The sequence below is a fragment of the Rattus rattus genome, chromosome 11 (assembly GCF_011064425.1).
Source record: "Rattus rattus isolate New Zealand chromosome 11, Rrattus_CSIRO_v1, whole genome shotgun sequence".
Taxonomy (NCBI): Eukaryota; Metazoa; Chordata; class Mammalia; order Rodentia; family Muridae; genus Rattus; species Rattus rattus.
The window spans coordinates 93499140-93520137 of record NC_046164.1 but is presented as its reverse complement, the minus strand read 5'-3'; the positions used below and the strand labels follow the sequence as shown (position 1 = coordinate 93520137).

At 38.9% G+C, this 20998-nt stretch overlaps 1 protein-coding gene across 1 annotated transcript in view; it reads left to right on the top strand.

The window, feature by feature from the left end:
• Usp34 (ubiquitin specific peptidase 34) overlaps positions 1–20998 on the top strand; it is a 188289-nt gene that overhangs the window by 108641 nt on the left and 58650 nt on the right. The window contains exons 34-43 of the mRNA XM_032915874.1: positions 4255–4455; positions 6572–6654; positions 10678–10718; positions 10860–10984; positions 12356–12508; positions 13278–13382; positions 15303–15358; positions 15450–15570; positions 17196–17379; positions 17764–17927. Coding sequence (XP_032771765.1) covers positions 4255–4455; positions 6572–6654; positions 10678–10718; positions 10860–10984; positions 12356–12508; positions 13278–13382; positions 15303–15358; positions 15450–15570; positions 17196–17379; positions 17764–17927 — 1233 coding nt within the window. The remainder of the gene's footprint in view (positions 1–4254; positions 4456–6571; positions 6655–10677; positions 10719–10859; positions 10985–12355; positions 12509–13277; positions 13383–15302; positions 15359–15449; positions 15571–17195; positions 17380–17763; positions 17928–20998) is intronic.

The following is a 20998-nucleotide window of genomic DNA, read 5'->3' as shown; positions in this document are numbered from 1 at the left end:
GGCATGGTGCAGGAGGAGCTGAGAGTTCTACATCTTCATCTGAGGGCTGCTAGCAGAAGACTGGCTCCCAGGCAGCTAGGATGAGGATCTTTTTCTTTTTTAAAGAATTTATTTCATGTATGAGTGCACTGTTGCTGTCTTCAGACATACCAGAAGAGGGCACCAGATCCCATTATAGATGAGCCACCATGTGGGTGCTGGGAATTGAACTCAGGACCTCTGGAAGAGCAGTTGGTGCTCTTAACGGCTGAGCCATCTCTCCAGCCCTAGGAGTAGGGTCTTAAAGCTCAAACCCACAGTGACACACTTACTCCAACAGGGTCACAGCTTCTAATAGTGCTACTCCCTGGCCAAGCATACATAAACCACCACAGCCATCTTGTATCTCCTTTGCATACATGTCATTTCTGGTCTGTTGAATGCTTTTATTGTTGAGTTTTAATGCCCAATATGTGTTTTGGATACTGATTTCTTAGCAAGCATAGGGTTTCAAATACTTTTGTGTTAGTAAATGGTTAACTTTTCCTTTGTAACATGAAACATATTCTAATTTTGGTTAAGTTGCTTGTCTTTTTGAGGTTTGTGCTTTTATTGTGAAGATTTATGATTGTTTTCATCTAAGTTTTCTAGTTTTAATTTGTCCTTGATGCTTCCATTACCGTTAGTGAGATTTTATTCATACAAATGCTGCCGTTATTTTTCAGAACGCTGCAGTTTTGGAAGCCTCTCTGCTTGTGCAGTGCTCAGGCATGCTAAATACACAGAGCACCTCATTACCCGAGGGTCTGTCTGTTTCCTAAACACTTTCTCTTCCAACAGAGCTGCTCTAGGAAACCTGAATCATAAATTAAAGCTTCAGTTAATATACATTTATGTACTTTTGGAGAAGTACTTAAGTAATCTTTTACATTTGTCTGTGTTTCAAAACGTTTTGACATTGTGTTAGTAGTCAGTGGGTTTTTATAGTTGATAGTGTATTTTATATGACATACCAGAATTTGCTTATCTACTTGTTAATGGACCTCTGAAGAAGCTATGGATACTCAGACATAAGTTTTTGTGGCACATATATTTTTCCGTAAATTCCAGGAAATAAAATCACTGCATAATAATGTAAGTGAAAATTTAAATTTATTTGAAGCTGTCAAACTGTTTTTCAGTGAATATCTTTTGTAGAACATAAAGGAATTTTCTTACTCTGCATCCTTTCTACTGGTTGCTTTTGATCAAGAGTTAGTGTTTGAGACTTTCCAGGCCTGAGTATGCACTGTTCACGGCTTCATAGAGTGTTTCCTTATCCTGCGTGAGTCCCAGGGTTCATCTCCTCATCTGCAAGAGCTTTTAAGACTTCGTTTTTCCTTTTCAGGTCTCTCTCTCTCTCTCTCTTTCTCTCTCTCTCTCTCTCTCTCTCTCTCTCTCTCTGTGTGTGTGTGTGTGTGTGTGTGTGTACTATATACATATATACTTATATATGCAAATATATATGGTGAATGTTTTTGTTGTGTATATTGAAGGATTTTATTGTTTGTTTCTTTCATACATGGTCTTGTTTTGTAGTTCAGGATGACCTTGATGTTTCATTTTGCCGATTCAGCTTCCTATGTTTTGGGACCCTCCATGCCTGGCTTGACAGTGTCTTTTTAGAGGCAGGAGATGTAAATCTGGACATAGCTGAAGGTGTTCTTAAACTCTCGTATGTCCTTCTCTAGTGCTGGGACTGTGGTTGTGCCCCACCATGTCTGTGTTACGCTGTATTGAGAATTGACCTCCGGGATCAGGCGTTCTACTCACTAAGCTACATTCTGGGTCCTAAACAGCCTTTTCCCTCGTCTAGTTACTCCTCAGTGATTTAGTTCGTGTATATTACGTGGTCATGCCTGTGCCTTGGCGTGCTCATGGAGATCTGAGGATAACTTAAGAGCTGATTCTCTCCTTCTACTCTGTGGGTCTTCGGGATTGAATTCAGGTCATTAGGGTTGGTGGCAAGTGCCTTTGCCACACTGGGCCTATTCCAGCAGCCAACAGTATCTTCTAGGAGGTGTTTTTAATTTCACTGAAAATTGTATTTCGTTTAATGTATTTATTGCAGGGTCAGAATGATTTTTCTTATGTGTGGTGGAGGCATGTATGTATGTATGTATGTATGTATGTATGTATGTATGTATGTATGTATGTATGTGTATGGGTCACATGCATGTGTGTCTGCTGGTAGGCTCTCATGCACCTGATGTGGAGGCCAGAGCTAACTTGAGGTGGCTGTCGCTGCTCATCTTAGCCTTGACCCGTGCACCTTTGCTTGCTCTTTGATCTGGTGGTTGGAAGTCATCCTTCTGGGCCCCGCAGCCCCACAGCCCTGCTCCAGCTGGGTTTACTACACCGTGCTGCGGTACGTGGAGTTGTTCTGTATTCTCATCAATAGTCTTGGTGAGCATTGAAGTTTAGTAACGTGGTACTGCTATTACTGAGGGAAGGATGCTTTTCTTCTGGTAGATTGATCTAAGTACCACTTAGCACTGGAATCAGGAGAATAGGAGGCCAAGGATTGTAGTAAAGAAATTTCTAAAAATCTTCTCTTGTGTGTAAGTGATAATCCAATTTACTCGTTTAAAGAAAGTTTTTCGAGTTGTTATCAGAGCTTAAAATTCATTGTAAATTTTATTTTTTTCATACTATTTATTTTACTGAATATTTATCTTAACTACATTTGTAAGATTTTTAGATAAAACATCCTTTTGAGTATTAGTATGTCCCTAAATCCCAAGCCTGATCTACAGGGCCACTTCAAGCCAGTCAGATCTACATAGTGAGACACGGGGTCTTCTGAAAAGCAAGTCACTAGCATAGAGGAGCAGCGATATGTAATAATTTATTTTGCAGTTCATCTTACTGGTGAGGGACTTTTAGTTTTTTGTTATTGTTATTGTTTTAAAATGACTTTCCTTGGCTTGGAACTCACTGTCTAAATCAAGCTGACTGAACTCAGAGACCCACCTGCCTCTGCCTTCCAGGTGTATGGATTAAAATTGTTCATGACCGTGCCTGGTCCCCTAGTAGTATTTTTAATAAATTTGAAAACTACATTCTTTAGAGCATATTTTCCCTGTTAGCTTTTACTAAGAACATTTTATAATAATTCCATGGGAAGTAAATATGTTATTTCTAATTTTATTTTCTTTCTCTCTCTCTTACAATTTATATTTAAAAATGAAAATGAAAATAAAAATAATAATAGCAATAGCTTTCGAATGCAGAACTTGAGTCTGGAGCCTGCAGTGGAAGTGGCCGCAGATGAGAATGAAAAGGAGGCCTTAGTTTTATGAATTAGCAGCTCCAGCCTTGTGAATTGTGTGTAGGACCTAGCTGCCTGTGAAGAGAAGCCTGTTGGAATAATTTATGTTTCTTTTTTACTCTTTATTCTTTAGGGGGTAGGGAGAGGCTTAAGACAGGGTTTCTCTGTGTAGCCTTAGCTGTCCTAGAACTATCTGTAGACCAGGCTGGTCTTGAACACAGAAATATGCCTGCCTTTGCCTACTGAGGGCTAAGATTAAAGGTGTACACTGTACCGCCTGGCGTCACCCTTTATTCTTGTGGGATTGAAATTAAAGTGTACCCATGGGGTGTGCTCGGCTAAGAGCTCCGTTTACTTAGGAAGCAGTGAGTCCTGAGGTCAGTGGCCGTTTGCTGATATTGTGTTGTCTGTATTACAGATGCCTCGTTCTCTCCCCTAGTGGGCCACATACAGTCTGTCCCTTTCAATTAAACAGAGGCACTGAGTTATACATTCTAGATGGAGAAGCAACACTCCAAACTGTGATGCTGTGGCTATCAGGGGACAGTTGAAGGGAACCTCTTGGTGGTCGAAATAATTCTTATGAACAATTATTTTTTTTTTTTTTTTTTTTTTTTTTTCCGGAGCTGGGGACCCAACCCAGGGCCTTGTGCTCACTAGGCAAGCGCCTACCACTGAGCTAAATCCCCAACCCCAACAATTATCTTTAATGTATTAAAATTACCACTTTAAAGGGAAGCTTTGTTTAACATCTGTATTTATGAACTCATGGTAAAGAGTTTCCTGAGAGTTTAACTTTGTAGTGGATCACTTTCCTAAAGTAAAGTTACATAATTTAAAGAAGTCATGTAGCACATTGATGAGAGTCTACCCATAATGGTTTTTGTCTCTTAATTTCAAAGTTGTATAGTGGTCATACCTATCATAAATGAAATAGAGAGCTGACATTGTTTTCTCATTCGCAGTGGCAGCTAGATTGTCTTGCTTGCTTGCTGAAGTTAATCTGCCAGTTTGCAGTAGACCCATCAGACTTGGATTTAGCTTATCATGATGTTTTTGCCTGGTCTGGCATAGCCGAAAGCCATAGGAAAAGAGCCTGGCCTGGCAAATCAAGAAAGGCTGCTGGTGACCACGCCAAGAGTCTCCATGTACCACGCCTAACAGAGGTATGGTTTGGAAAGTCACGTCAAATTATTCTAATGAAGTCTACTCAAGTCTTGAGAAAAGGTGTGGTGTGCTTTTTACAAAGTGAAGAAATACACTAACACATAAGTGATTGCTATAGTACCGCCCGTCAAACACAGCAACATCATGATTTGACATTGTAATGATGTTTCAGCAATAGTTTTCAGTTTTTCATTTAATATAAATGCACAGTGTACCATTTTAATATGTTATCTAACTTTACAGTTACATGTACTATTAGAACTTTATGATGTACAGTCTGAGTATGTCACAATTCATTCAGAAGTACATATTTCAACAGAGGATACGTGGCAGAAAATAGATTTCATATATGTGTGTTGAAGTGCTAAAATTCTAAAATGGGGTCTTAAAGGAGGCCAGGCAATGAACTATTGATTCCTAGAGCTGGATGAAGATCATTGTTGGAGTTTTTAAGGAGTTAGGAGCTTATCGGAGAGAACCTGTTGAACTAGATTTAGAAAAATGAGTCCTTTAAAAAGCAGAAGACTGGGACTACAGAGATGCTCAGAGGTTAAGAGCACTTACTCCGTTTCCAGCAGACTTTAATTTGGTTCGTAACTCCACCACATAGCTCATAACTTTGGCTCCAGGGAGAGCTAATGTTCTATTCTGGCCTCTTTGAGTATCTGCATACATGTATACATACATACTCGCATATAAAATTAAATTTAATAGGTAAAGCCTATCTCTTCTGGTCAAAAGCCTCTGGAGCAATATTCAAAAACAAGGACGTCCACTATCTAGTATAACAGCTTATATTAGGAACCCAGATGTGGAGGGTCACATCTTTCAGCATGAACAGAGCTCAGGGGCCAGGTGTGGTGACACATATCTAGGGTCCTAGCACTCCAGAAACAAAGATAGGCAGATCGCTGAATGTTCAGCCAAGCCAGAGTTAATAGGAAGATTCTGTCTTGAGAGTGAGAAACAGAGACAGAGATCGATCTTTTTTTTTTTTTTTTTATGATTTATTTATTTATGTATTAGTACACTGTTGCTGTTTTCAGACACACCAGAAGAGGGCATCAGATCTCATTACAGATGGTTGTGAGCCACCATGTGGTTGCTGGGATTTGAACTCGGGACCTCTGGAAGAGCAGTCACTGCTCTTAACCACTAAGCCATCTCTCCAGCCCCAAGATCGATCTTTTTGACAATGTGTTTTTTGATCAGATAATCAAATGGATCCCCCTCACCATCTCCTTTTTGGATAGGGGAAGAAGAAAAATGAGTTCTTATTGAAATCTCTTCCTCATTCTGTCACTCCTTGAGAGACACACTTTATCTAATACCTGCCCCCAAAACACGAGAGTAATGAGTACAGATAGAGGAATTTGGTGGTGGACATAAGATTTAGGAACTATTGGTATAACATAAGTAAAGTATGTTTCACTTTTGCAATGTTAAGAGATTGCATTTGAAAATTCATCTCTCCTAGTATTGGAAATTATTTACATCTCATAAATATAAGAATTTCTGTGGATTTGAGATGCTTTCCATTGTATTAACTAATGGGAATAGTACTTGGTAATTTCTTTGTTTCTATTATGTTTTTACCAGAAGAAATCTTCCACATTGTAATATAAATAACCAAATTGATGTGATTCTTTTTTACTAACTCTTGAAATAATTTCCTTTAAAAATTGGTTACTTTTATGTGTATTGAGTGTTTTGCTAGTGCGTATATATGTGCACCTGGTAAGTGCCAGGTGACCAAGGAGGCCAGAAAAAGGCATTGGATCACCTGAAAATGGAAATGCATACAGTGATGAGCTTCCATTGGGTTCTGGAAACCAAACCTGGGTCCTCTTCAAAATTAGCAAGTGTTCCTAATGCTGAGCCATCTCTCTAAATGAACCCTTCGTCTAGTCAGACATGCCTGCCATTTAGAATATGTACTCACTTGGTCAGAGATCTCGCATATTTATATTTTACCAAATTATAGCTTAGTATGCACATAAGAAATAAAACTTACTGTTGCATGATTTTAGGGAAGGTGGTAGAAATGAAAGTACATTTGGTATTTTGCTGTATTCAAAGTTTCTTTTTTCTCCCTCGATGTTTTTGTTTTTAAAGGTGTTTCTTGTGCTCGTCCAAGGAACCAGTTTGATTCAGCGACTTATGTCTGTTGCTTATACGTATGATCATCTGGCTCCTAGGTATGCACTTTTGTGTTATGTATGTATGTATGTATGTATGTATGTATGTGTGTGTGTGTGTGTGTGTGTGTGTGTGTGTGTGCGTGCGTGTGTGTATGTATGTATGTATGTCTGTGTATATGTATGTGTGTGTATGTATGTATGTGTGTGTGTATGTGTGTATGTAGTGTGTGTATGTACATATGCGTGTGTATGTTTATGTATGTGTACGTGTGTATGTAGTGTGTGTATGTACATATGCATGTGTATGTATGTGTGTATATGTGTGTATGTATGTGTGTATGTGTGTATGTACGTGTGTATATGTGTGTGTGTATGTGTGTATGTATGTACGTGTGTGTGTGTATGTGTACATTCAGTTCTTAAGCTTCAGTTTGGACTGGGTCTGGTGGGACTCACCTTTAGTCTTAGTCCTGTGGTGGCAGAGGCAGGTAGATTCTTTACTTTTGGATTTGAGAGGTGACTGAGTCAAAATGCTTACTTTTGTAAGTGTGAGAACCTGAGTTCAACTCCCAGCATCCACATGAGTGCCGGATGCTGAGCTCTGATGTACCCATAGTGCTAGAGGTGAGGTGAGCCGGGAAGGACCATCTCCAGGCCTAGCCATCCACCCAACTCGGCATTCCCCAGTTGTAGTAAGAAAGAGACCCTTGTTAAAGAGAAGGTGGAGAATAAGAGAGGATACTTGACGTCCACCCCGACCATGGTGGCATGCATATCATATACATTAAAACAATAAATAGCCACTTCATTTTGAAAACACTTAATAAGAAGTTATAGGATTTTATAACGTAGTACCCTACTTTTCACCTAGACTTACATATCTTGTAAACATTTGTCCAACATATGTTCATGAGTATCTTCCTGTGTGTGTTTATACATTCTATGGAGTTTCATGAACGAAGTTCTAGACATTATGGCTATGTAGGACTATTTTGATATTTGTCTCTTAAAATCCAGGACTTTTTTTTTTTGTACTAGACTTTTTCTTAATATTGTGGATGTGTGTGGATGTGTATTAGTGATGACTGTTGTTATCAGCAGAGATTTGAAGAGGATTTCTAGTCTCTTGAAGTTGAAATTACATACAGGTGGTTGTAATGTATTTACTAGGAAGACTGGAATTTGATTTCAACATTCATTCCTGGAAGCCAACAGTTACCTATAACTCTAGGTCCAGGGTATATAGTAAACTATTCGGGCCTCCATGGGTACATATGTACGTACGTACGTACACACACACACACACACACACACTCACTCTCTCTCTCTCTCTCTCTCTCTCTCTCTCTCTCTCAAAGATAAATCCTCAGTTTTTATATATTCAATTAATAGTCCCTACCAGATGGTCTCATTAAATTGATTTTTTTATTTTTTTTAAATTAGCGATAGGCTCCAGACAAGCATTTTACAGTAAGTTAGATTCAAAAGCCCCTGTGAATTGGGTAAGTTTATGCTGATCCTAGAGCCAGATGTGTGTGTCTTACTTTACTGCTCTCCACCATACTCTCTGAGACAGGATATCTGGAGCTCTGCCTCTTCCTGTACTCCAGTGGTGGAACTACAGAGAAATGCAGCCGTGCCTTGGGTTTGAACGTGGGTGCTTGGTATTTGAACTCAGATATTTATGCTGCAGAGCTGTGACTATTAGGCCATCTTCGTGGTCCTTTAATACTTTTGATAATTCGTTCTTGGTTCAGCATCATGTGATGCCATTAGTTGTCATATGTCTTCCCTGTTTTGTCAATATAGATATTTTCCCAATCTTTTCATAATACTGACATTTTAGTAGTACAGGCCCATTTTTTTTTTTAATTTGGAAACATGATCCTGCCAGGTCTGCCTTCCTTCAGTGTTGCTCTCCTGCCTTGGCCTGTAGAATGCTGAGAATCCAGGCCTGTGTTTGTTATGCCCAGCTTGGGCCAGATAACAAAAGGGGTTGTTCTAGAACATTTTTCAGTTTGGTTCTTACATTTTTAGTAGTTATATTTCAGAAGTGACATGTTTTTGATAGTACATTTGCTATTGATGATACTAATTTTAAGAGTTAATCTGGCTCATTCCTAGTTTCTCTGCTCCAAACTTCCTTTCTAATAAGCCGTAAGTGTGAAGACATTCTGAAGTTGTCAGCCTCCTGCTTCCCATAAAACCTCAAGTAACTTGAGCTTTTATCAGAAATGTTTTTCTTGAGTAAATGTTAACATTATCTCTGCTAAATGTCGATGTTCCTAATTATGAGTATTTCTTCAGTGTCATTGGATAACCCATCATAGAAGGAGATACACTTTTTAGTGCTATTCATCTAATTTAGTATTAATTTTGATTCATGGGTTTGAAATATTATGTAAAATTCTTTATTGTCATTATTTCTTTTTCTCAAATTATTCAAGCTGTCTTACAGAAGCCACTTGAGATGTGGTGATGATGGTGGTGGCACACGCCTTTTATCCCCACACTTGGGAGGCAGAGACAGGTGGCTCTCTGTGAGTTTCAGGACAGCTTGGGCTCCATAGGCTATCCTGTTTGTAAAGACCATCACCACCAAAAAAAGGAAAGAGCCAAAAAGAATGGGTTGGTTAATATATGGGACCTAGTTTTATATCTCATATAGTCATAAATTATATTAGAGAGTGATAATTTTAAATATTTCATACTATGTTTTATTGGATTGAACTTATTGTACACATTCTTAAAAGAAACATAAAAAGGCTTATTATAATCTTTGCAGCACTGCTTCTCTTGATCTCATTTTGTCTGAGTTCTATGCTTTAATGTTTTCTAAAGCTGTCACCCAAGGAACTAGAATGAACCTTTCACCAGTTACTAAAATTTTTCTAACGCAGACACATATGGATTGCTCCTGAGTTAAATGTCTTGAGCTAGTATCAGTTTATAAAAACTAAACATGAGGGTCAGTTCTGTGGGTGCTCTTCCTTAATGCAGCTACTGTGGAAACTGAAGCACTGTAGTTCAGCATAGGCCTGAGCTGCATTTGAGGATCCTATGTTACAAAACAAACAAAGGTCAGCAGGACGATCCAGTGAGTAGTAAAGGTGCTTGCCACCAGCAATTGAAGGGACACGCATACACACAGTGATTATATCAAGTTCTTGGTTGATATATTAATGTATCTCTTTTTTAATGTGTAAGTGAGTTTAGAAATTAATTTTGGGTGCCAACAAAATTGCTGAGGGAGGATAAAGGTACTAGTACTAGGCCACTTAGATAAAGGAACTCGGCCATTCAGAACCTACACCGATGCAAAGCCCAGCAGTCAGCTGAGCTAGGCCAAAACTATCCTGCCTTAGCTTCTTGACTGGCTGGAATTACTGGACATTTTTATTTTATTGTGAAATACACTGTTGTTTGTTTGCTTTTGTATCAAGAACCAAACCCAGGGCCTTTTATCTGAGAAACAGGAGTTTGCCACTATGTGCTAGGGAAACAATTGTAGTAGCATGGCGCTTTAATCTGGTTTTTTATGGTTTTGGACTTTTGTTTACCAATGAGCCATACCTCAGATCAGAGTGTTTACTATTGGGTTGTTTGTTTGTTTGTTTTTGTTGTTTTGGGTGTTGTGAAACAGTCCAGGCTGTCCTGGAACTCATTCTGTAGGTCAGGTTGGACTCAAACTCACAGAGATCTTTGCCTCCGCCTCTCAAGCACTGGGATCAGAGACAGGCACTGCCCCCACCGCCCGGCCCAATCAGTGTGTTTTTATTAACATATAATTACTTTGCTCTGTAATAGACCTTAAAACTTATTCCTTTTCTCTGACGTTTCTTACTTTTTAACAATAACCCCCTATTTTATCCTATCTCCTGAAAACCATCTTGTTGCTTTCCCAGGAATTTTTTACTTACTAGTAGTTTTAAAATTAAGTGATGATTACAGTCTAGCTATGTAAATTTCTTAGATTTAAGATTTATTTGGAGTGAAATTATAAACTTTAAGAATATATATTAATTATTTTACTTCATTGCCAAATTTAATTAGGAGTGATGTCGTGTTTTTGTTTTATAGGGTTTTGAAAGCTCAGTCTGATCACAGGTCTAGGCATGAAGGTAAGAGCTCAACAAAGTGTATTATAGGTGTTTTACTTTTAATCTCTAAGTGTGTAAGAGCCATGGTTAAATACTCTGTATTTAATAATGAGCATTTTGTCTTTCTAACACAAACCATGTAATACCTTTATTTTCTTTCAGTGTCCCATTATTCAATGTGGCTCTTGGTGAGCTGGGCGCATTGCTGCTCTTTAGTGAAGTCCAGCCTTGCAGACAGTGATCATTTACAAGACTGGCTAAGAAAACTGACCCTCCTCATTCCTGAGGTAAGATAACAAGGAGAGATCCGAGCTGCTGCTTCTACAAGCCTTTGTATTATTAGCATTGCTAATTAGCAAGATCAAATAATGGTGAAGGAATGGTCATGATTCCATTAGTCATTTTCATTATTTACCATTTAGATACAGGGTCTGATAAACTAAAGAGTGTAAATATCATACACTCCTATTTGTCACTTTTAAGTTGTGCTGTGTTCCGGATGTCCAGGTGGCCATATCTGGATGGTTCACTTGGAATCTGTGAAGTGACTAAAATAAGTTTTTAGTTTTAAAAGTTGCTTGTGGTTCTAAAGTGTTTTGTCTTGTAATTTATGACGTAAATAACATAATTATGAAAAACCTTTAATCTATTTATTTTTATACCTGTATATTTTATATTAGTTTCTGCTTTATAACCATAGTTAAGCATTTTTTTTTTTTCTTTTTTTTCGGGGCTGGGGACCAAACCCAGGGCCTTGCGCTTGCTAGGCAAGCGCTCTACCACTGAGCCAAATCCCCAAGCCCAGCATTTCTTTTAAAATAAAGTTAGCATGTACTGCCATGCACTAGTGAATACTTTATATGATTATATGTTGTTTACATGCATATGTGTGTAGTCAGAATATTATGCTATAAAATAATTGCTAGGCTGGTGATGTGGGTCAGCACTTGCTTGTGTTACGTGTGCTAGGGCTCTGTGTTCAGTCCTCAGCAAAACAAAACACTTGGTTACAGATGACCATACTCACCTGTGTTGTCAGCATGTGGAAGCATGGGCAAGAGGACAGGCAACGCTAGGCTCTTATTTGGGTTACCTTGGGCAACATAGAAGTTTTATTTCAAACAAACAAAGAACTTAGTAAAGCTATCTCTATTTCTCCTAACATTATTCCCCTTTCCTCTCCTTTATCTTCTCCCCCACCCAACACGTGCACACATACACAGAAAAGTGCTCCTCCCTTTCCTGATGGTATCTTTCTCTCCCTTCTCAGTGCTGGGATGCAAACCCAAGGCCTTGTTCATGCTGTCAGCTGCTCTAGTGCTGGATTATATGTGTGTGTTTATTTCAGGCTTTACCCTTTACCCCCCCCCCTCTCTCTCTCTCTCTCTCTCTCTCTCTCAGGTCTCATGTAACCCAGTTTGATAATGCAGTTTAGGATAAACTGAATTTCTTGAGACAGTCTGGCCTCCAACTAACTGAGTAGTTGAGCATAGCATTCCAGTGCTGGGATTTCAGTGTGCTTTACTATTACCTGATTGATAAAATGCTGGGGATTAAAAGTGGGTCGCAAACTCAAAGGAAACTCTTACAACTGAGCTGTTTACCTAGCCTGTGAACATCCTTTTAGTGCTCAAGACTGCCTCTGATTTTTCCTGTAGACTGCAGTTCGCCACGAGTCTTGCAATGGTCTCTATAAGCTATCTCTGTCAGGCCTAGATGGAGGAGACTCAATCCATCGATCTTTCCTTCTTTTGGCTGCCTCAACATTGTTGAAATTCCTTCCCGATGCTCAAGCACTCAAACCTCTAAGGGTGAGATTTTACCTCATTGCAAATTTGTTCCTGTGTACTGTATCCTTATCTCATAAATTCCTGATTCTCCCCTCTCCACCCTGGAGGACTGGGATTGTGAGCACACAGCAGATGCCTCACACCATTCTCAGCATCAGCCTTCCAGCCCCTGACGGCATCCGCATGATTGGGTTTCAGCTTTGAATCATCTGTCATGAGCATGCTATTTTGGAAATACTGTTTGTTCCCACAAAGTTGAAAAATTATGGAGTACCTTCTTTGTTCATTTGTTTCTTTTAATTCCTCATGAAATTTTCAGATTTTAATTCCTCTCGTTTTACCTAGTGTGACACTTTATAAAACATAAAACGCTTTTATTACATAATAAATATAATAATCTTTATTATATAATAAAATGTTCAGTAGTATTTTATAATAATTTACAAAAATATACACTGTAGAGTTTGTGTATTTTTCTATGATTATATCTTTTCCAAATAATTGGAGTTTTTTTCCTTATTTTTGTTTTGTTTTGTTTGGTTGGTTTTTTGTTTTATTCTGTCTCCAGATTGAATTTGAACTAAACTTGTCTTCTCTTGTGGGCACCTTGATATTCTGGTTTTCTTTATCTCTTGCTTTCATGATCTTTAGAGTTCACCAGGAGAGTTCACTCTTCTTGCTTGTGTTTAATTTAGTTGTTTAAGCACATGTAATTTTGTAAAGTCTTTACCTGCTTAAATATATTAATATTTTTAAAAGTGATTTTACAAGATAAAATTTGTTTTAATAGATAGATGATTATGAAGAAGAACCAATGTTAAAACCTGGATGTAAAGAATATTTTTGGTTGTTATGCAAATTAGTGGACAACATACATATAAAGGACGCTAGTCAGGTATGTTCAAAAAAGTACCTAGTAAATGTTAATATGCAACAAATATCCAAGTTATGCACATGGTTGTACATGGTTTTAATTGTCCTTTTAGCTGACGGTACGTTTATTAGTCTCTTAAGTAGCCAGTGCTGCCCTAACTTTCCTGTTACATTGTTCCTTTCTGTTCTGCTCTCGTTCCTTTCTTACTTCTATTTTGACTTTCCGTCTTCATTTATATGACTTCTGACCAGTCTGAGACCCACAAGGCCTTCCTTAGAAGCGACATATGTATTATGCATGCGGCATAAATGCGGGCGTGGCCCACCAAGCCCAGGAGAGGACGTATCATTCCCTGCATCAGTGGTTCTCAGCCTGTGGGTCATGACCCATTTGGGGGTCACATATCAAATGTCTTTCATATCAGATATTTAGATTTTGATTCATAACCACATCTGAATTTCAGTTATGAAGTAGCAATGAGATAATTTTATGGTTGGGTGTGAGGAGAACATGAGGCGTTGTAGTAAAGGGTGAGAGCATCAGGAAGGTTGAGCACACTCAGGGCCTGGGGCTTTCTTGCAGGCGGTGGTGATGCCCATCTCACTTGGCCTGTGCACCAGACGCCAGGCCTCTGGAAGAACGTCAAGTGCATTCGCCCCTGAGCCATTTCTCCACCCCTGAAATTTGGATTTTTAAGTTATATATTTTTTTTATAATAGCAGGTAGATTTATATAGCCCTGGATGTATAAAATAAATGTTAATGTTCATTAAAGTATGTAAAAATAAATAAGTAAAAAATAAAGTTTTAATTGAAATTATTTTAAGTTAATCTAAAACAACATTTTATTTTGAACATATAAGTGCTTGGATCAAAGGTGTGCCCTATCACGTCCAGCTACAAATAAATTTTTAAAATAAAATTTCAAGATAAACTTGCCACATAGACTTTACATTTTCCTCCTTAATATAAATTTACTTAAACTAGAAATGCATCTGTGTTAATTCTAAAGAAGTGAGGATAGCTTAAGGAGGATTGATTCTGATACTTGGGAACCATTTTATCTTAGCTTTTGCATACACATAAAAATACAAATGGAAGAATAGTCTATAGCCATCATAAAAATAGCCTGAGGTATTTATAGTGTCTGGGTTTCAGTTTTACAAGTAACTTGGTAAAGCCTTTTTGTTTGGGAAGTAATTACAAATTTAACATTGAACAAGTTTTAACTTATGTAATTACTACTTTTTAAACCAGTTATACCTGATAAACATTTTCTTATAAATCTGACATTACCCATTTACTTATGCTAATGAAGAAGGTAGAATTTTTGTCAAAATAATTTTCCCTCTTATAGTTCTGGTTTCTTTGAGCATTGACTTGGATTATGTTCAGTCTATGAAGTCTGGTTTAATTTTATTTTTTTCAGATCTAAAACTAAAACTGGTAGAAATTAACTGTAATATTTAGTTTATCATTAAAGCGTGAATCAGAGGTAATGACAATAGGAAAAAGGAAGTGAGGATAGTGTACTGTGTACACATTACAAGTAAATTGTGTAAATTGTGTCTTATTAAACGAAGTCAGGAGGAAACTTCCAGTGTCTTCTCAGGAGTTTACTGTTCTACTATAATTACTACTGTGGCTGTGATATCTGTCATGAGTTTTTTCTCTCTTTTTTCTTTTGCCTCCTGTATGCCAAGAGTTAGGTCACACACCACTGCTCTTTTTAGTGGACCGTTAGCGATACACTTGAAAGCCTAGGTTTTTGGGCTTTTCTTGTTTGTTTGTTTGGTTTTGATACTATGAATAGGTACATCGAGTTTATGACCTAGTTAATGTGACTTTTATTATATATAATGAAATAAGTTGTATTTTTCTAATTTGTGACACATCAAATATAAATCTATATTTGAATTTTGTATTTTCTTTTTGCCTTAAGACAACACTCCTCGATTTAGATGCTTTGGCAAGACATTTGGCTGACTGTATTCGAAGGTAAAAATCTAATGCAGAGTTAACAATTACGCTATTGAACAAAGATAAAGGAATGTGTTTATTTTATCTTTTGCTCATATTCTTTTCATAGTAGAGAGATCCTTGATCACCTGGATGGTAATCTCGAAGACGATGGGCTTTCAGGGCTTCTGAGGCTTGCAACCAGTGTTATTAAGCACAAACCACCCTTCAAATTTTCAAGAGAGGGACAGGTATGTTTTAAAATATATTTATGAATCATAATTGAAGCTTTTTTTACATTGGATGTGTGTTCTCTTTTGCTTTACAAAGCCATGTTTGCTAGAACTTGGTGATGGGCTCTGAATAAATTAACAGTGAAAATAAGATGCTTAGAATATATGTTTAGAATGTAAAAACAAATTTTAATTTGTTACTTAGGGAAATATCTACTTTCACGTTTCCTGTGTGAAAACGTTTTTACCTATGTTTTCTCTTGCTCTCGAGTCCTCACATATTAGAATCAATTGGTAATAATCATTCTGTATGTAATGGTTTCACCTGCTTTCCTATGCTTTTTTTAAAGATTTATTTATTTATTTTATGTATGTGAGTACACTGTCGCTGTCCTCAGACACACCAGAAGAGGGCATCAGATCCCATGCGGTTGCTGTAGAACTCAGGACCTCTGGAAGAGCACTCAATGCTCTTAACCTCTCAGCCATCTCTCCTGCTCATGCTTTCATATTTTTAAGGCCTACTTGAAATGTGTCTTGAATATTTACCACTCCTATGACTGTTACTGGTACTTTTCTCATCTCCTGCAATGAAGAAATTACTTCTCATTTTGAGAGCTGTTTTCTCGAGGTTACTTATCATGTTATATTATACACTGTAAGCAAAAGGGTACCATGACGTGTGTGTGTGATGTATATGTGTGTGTTGTGTATGTATGAGTGTAATATATACATATGATGTGTATGTAACGTATATATGTGTATGTGTGAAGTGTGTGCTCATACATACACATCATACATACACAAAAGTACTGGTTCTGTGAAACTTGTATTATTTCATCTTCTCTGTAACAAACTCCACAACCCCTTTTTTACTTGTTACTGATGTTTGTACTAGTTTTTATTGATTGATAACAGTATTTAAGAAACAACACTGATCAGTTTTATGACTAATATCCCAGGTCATTTCTTTTAAATGTGTGAGTACTAGACTTTCAGGGACTGGAATCATGTGCCAGCACAACCCACAGCTTCACTGACTGCTTAAAACCATAACTAAGTGATTAGTGAAACTTTGTATAGATAAACCCAGTGAACATTTTATCTTCTGTCCTAGCACTTATAGGTTGCTAATTCCCTGTTTATGACTTTAGTTAACTGTTTTACCACAGTTATAACAGTTTATAACTCTTGGAATGTGCTCAACGTCTGGTTACTATTAACTGACTGCAATTAACTGGTGACACTTGGGAGGCTGACAGAGTTCTCATTGCAGTTTTGACTGATAGCAAGGTTCTTAATAATGTTTCTGCTTTTCTGCACGGCTGGCACTCAGGGTGCGTGAGGTGCTTCTGTTCTTGCTGTTTACCAGATGGAGAAGCATTAGTAGGACTTGGCAAATAGGGAATAACAAGGCTTTAAATAATAATACTGTGCAATAATAATCTGTCGGGATAGATGTGAACTTTCCGTTGGGGAGTAACTAAAGGATGGGTCCGTCCTAGTTCGTTATCTTCAAGAGAAAGAGCACTGGTCAGACTGTCAGATGATGATGTCTGACATCTTAGTAAATCAGAGTCAGGCGTTCTGTCGTCCAGCTTGTTTGGAATATAATTGGTGCTTGCTTTTTTCTTACCTCCTAGGAATTTTTAAGAGATGTCTTCAATCTCCTGTTTTTGCTGCCCAGTCTAAAGGACCGGCGGCAGCCAAAATGCAAGTCCCATTCTTCTCGAGCTGCGGCCTACGACCTGTTGGTAGAGATGGTCAAAGGGTCTGTGGAGAACTACAGGCTAGTCCACAACTGGGTCATGGCCCAGCATATGCAGTGTAAGCATCCTCTTTGTCTTGCAAATGTACATTGAACTCAGAAGGGAAAGGCGAAAGGACATTGATTAAAGCATCAGCTTTCCACACACTTTGTTATACACATTTGATAAAATAGTCAGCATTGGTTTTTATTAGAAAAATGTAGAAAACCTTTATGTATTCTAGATATTTGTGCTTTTTTTGTATAAAGTAATATAATACCAAGTAAAATAAAGCTCTATTATCTGAATTTTCATAATTAAGATTTAAAATGTTTTTTATAAAGTTAATATTTTAAATTACAGTTCTCTATATGTTAATTAGGTAATCAGTGGAGGCAGCAGCTGCCAATCAGAGCCAGGTGTGCTTACGTCTGTCTGGGGCTCGTCCCCCTCTTTCTCTCAGCAGCCCATGCGCCCTACAAGTGGGACTACTGGCCTCACGAGGACGTGCGTGCAGAGTGCCGCTTTGTCGGCCTGACCAACCTCGGGGCGACTTGCTACTTGGCTTCCACCATTCAGCAGCTTTATATGATACCAGAGGCAAGGCAGGCTGTCTTCACTGCTAAGGTAGAGGTCCGAACTGTAAACCCACGCTTAAAGAGTTTGCATAAATCATAATTAATTCGATATAATAATATATTGCTTAATATCAAGAATATATGCGAAAGGAAACTCTTGTTGTCCTGATTCTTTCCTGTATTTGATTTTATTCCCACTGTCATGTGTGAATTCTCCAAGGACAGTGATCTGTGGGCTTTGTGTGCTTAGCGTGCGTAGTTAGTGCTTCAGTGATGTGAGTGAGATCTCTGTTCAGCTTCGTCAGTTTGTTAGTTCACTTTACATCCCATTGCCACCCTCCTTCCCCGTCCTTCTCCTAGTTGCACCCTTACAGGTCCCCTGCCCCAGTACTCTGAACGGAAGACCCCTTTGGGTCCCACCCCACCCTGGGTGTCGAGTCCAGTGAGACTGCATCCCCTCCCCACCACAGCCCAGGTAGGATAAGGGCGGCCATTGGCAGGCAGCAGAGTCAGAGACAGCCCCAGCTTCAACTGAAGACCAACTTCACATCTTCTGCAAATGTGTGGGGGCCTGGGTTCAGTCCCTGCATGCTCTGTGGTTGGTGGTTCCGTCTCTGTGAGCCCCCATGGCCCAGGTTAGTGGACTTTGCAGGTCTCCTTCAGTCTTTCCCTTACTCTTGCACAGGTTCCCCCAGCTCTGCCTGATGTTCGGCTGTCCCATCCCCTGCTGATGAGAAGCCTCTCAGGAGACAGTTATTTGAGGCTTCTCTCTGCAAGCACAGCAGAGTAATCAATAAAGTCAGGGGTGGGCTCTCTCACTTTTTTTTTTTCCCTTTTTTTTTTTCTGGAGCTGGGGACCGAACCCAGGGCCTTGCGCTTGCTAGGCAAGCGCTCTACCACTGAGCTAAATCCCCAACCCCTGACTTTTTTTTTTTTTTAAAGACAGGCTTTTTCTGCATATAGCCCTGGCAGTCCTGGAACTCACTCTGTAGAGCAGGCTGGCCTTGAACTCAGAGATCCCCCTGCATCACCTCCTGAGCATTGGATCAGAGTTGTGCAGCACCACTGCCCAGCGTGGACTGCTTTATAAAACCAGCACTACCAAAGAGTCATGTTCTCAGTGCTTTTCTTCCGCTCTAGATAATGGCGTGGTCATCGCTTTGGTGTTTGTTTTTGTTCATGTTAAATAACTCTTTAAAGTTCCAGCACTGTCGGCAGTTAGCATTAACAAAAAGTAACGTGTTCAGTTAGACCTAAACCCGAGCTAATACTAGAGACGGTTAGCACTCCCTCTTCAAAGGACAAATGGGACACTTCCCATCAACCTCGTCAGGGTTCTCACAGCCATCTGTGATTGGAGCTCCCAGATGCATTCACATATAACAGAATCAAAAATAAAATACATTTTAAAATTGAATTTCAATCTATGTAACATTTCGTATTTTTAAAATTTGTTTATTTAGTTGAGTGTGGAAGTATGCATTTTTAGCTTAGAAACCAGGGAGGTTAGCCTAGACTACATGGTGAGTTACAGGGCAGCCAAAGCTGCCAAGAGGGAGCCTGTCTTAAAAAAGAAAACTGAGTTTGGAAATTTATATTTTAAATGAGAACATAAGCTCAAATATTAGGTCCATCTTTGAAAGTACACATACTCTTAAGTATTTTTCCCAATTTGTTAATCCCTTTTATTCAAACCTTTTACAATTTTATATATATATAGATATATATGTGTGTGTGTGTGTGTGTGTGCGCGCGCGCACGCAGCACAGGTTTTTCTTTTCTTAATCCTTTAAAATGGTAAACGGCAAAGCCATGCTGCTCTCCTCTCTCCCCGGATTGGCACAGAGAGCAGGTCAGGTGTATGACGCTGAGCCATGGCGCTCTCAGGAGCTTCACAAGGAGTGGCTGACGGGCAGCGGCAGCCATCTCTACCCTTCACAGTGATTTTAATACTTGAATGGAAACTTAGGCTTATCTATCCAGTGTTTGACTTGTATTGGGATCTCTCCTAAAAGAGAACTAACTCTCCACCAGACACAGTGGCGGACACTGTGACTATAGCACGTGAGAGGTCATGGTAGGAAGACCGCAAGCTGCAGGCTGTGGTAATCAGTGTTGTGTTGTTATAAAGAGACGCCATGTCAGTTCTTAGAAAAGGAAGCATTTAATTGGGCCATGCTTACAATCCCAGAGCTTTATGTTTGCTATCCTTAAGGCAGGGGACATGGTGGCTCCCAGGCAGACCTGAGAGCTGAGAGAGAGTTGTTCATCTGGATTATAGAGGAGAGACTGACTGGGCCTGCCTTTGGCTTGTGAAACCTTAAAGCCCACCCTAATGACACTTCTCCAACAAATCCCAACCTCTCAGTCCTTTCTCAGTAGTGCCACCTCCTACCCATTCAGACCCAAACCTATGGGGCATCCTTACTCAAAGCACTACACAGGCTACCTCACCGGACCCGAGGACTTGTCTTTTCTGTATCCTTTTTCTTTTTCTTTTTGTAAGGGAAGGATGACTGATTGGGTAAAGCACTTGCAGTGGAAGCTAAAAGATTCTGAATTGGACCCCTAGCACCCATGTAAAAAGCCAAGTATTTGGTGCCTACTGTGTGATCCGGATGTAGGGATGGCAGATATAAGGCAATCCCGAAGTTTGCTGATCAATCAGTTTAGCCAAAAAACAGGAGGTCCCAGTGGGAGACAACGCATCCTGAAATAAGGCAGCTCCTGTGGTCCACACTGAAGGTCGACCTCTGCAGTGCATGCATATGTGCAGCACACACAGATTAACCAACTGAAAATACAGATAAAAGCAATCAGGGTGTTAATTATAGCAGATTCTCCAGTCTTGGATTGTAGTATTTTAATGTTTAGATTGTTTACAAAATCATGAACAATATTCTGTCTTAGGATTTAAGTCTATTGTTCCAGGAAAAAGAACAGATATGAATAATTGATACTGAGTTGTCATTTATAATATTGAGTTAACTCTACAGAGGAATTTACATTCTTGAAGTGCTTTTTATTCTTGTGATTCGATAAGGTATGCGATCCAGAGAACAGTTTTTAAAAAGATTGCTGTATATTCAATTTTCCATCATAGTGGCCATCATTGTATTT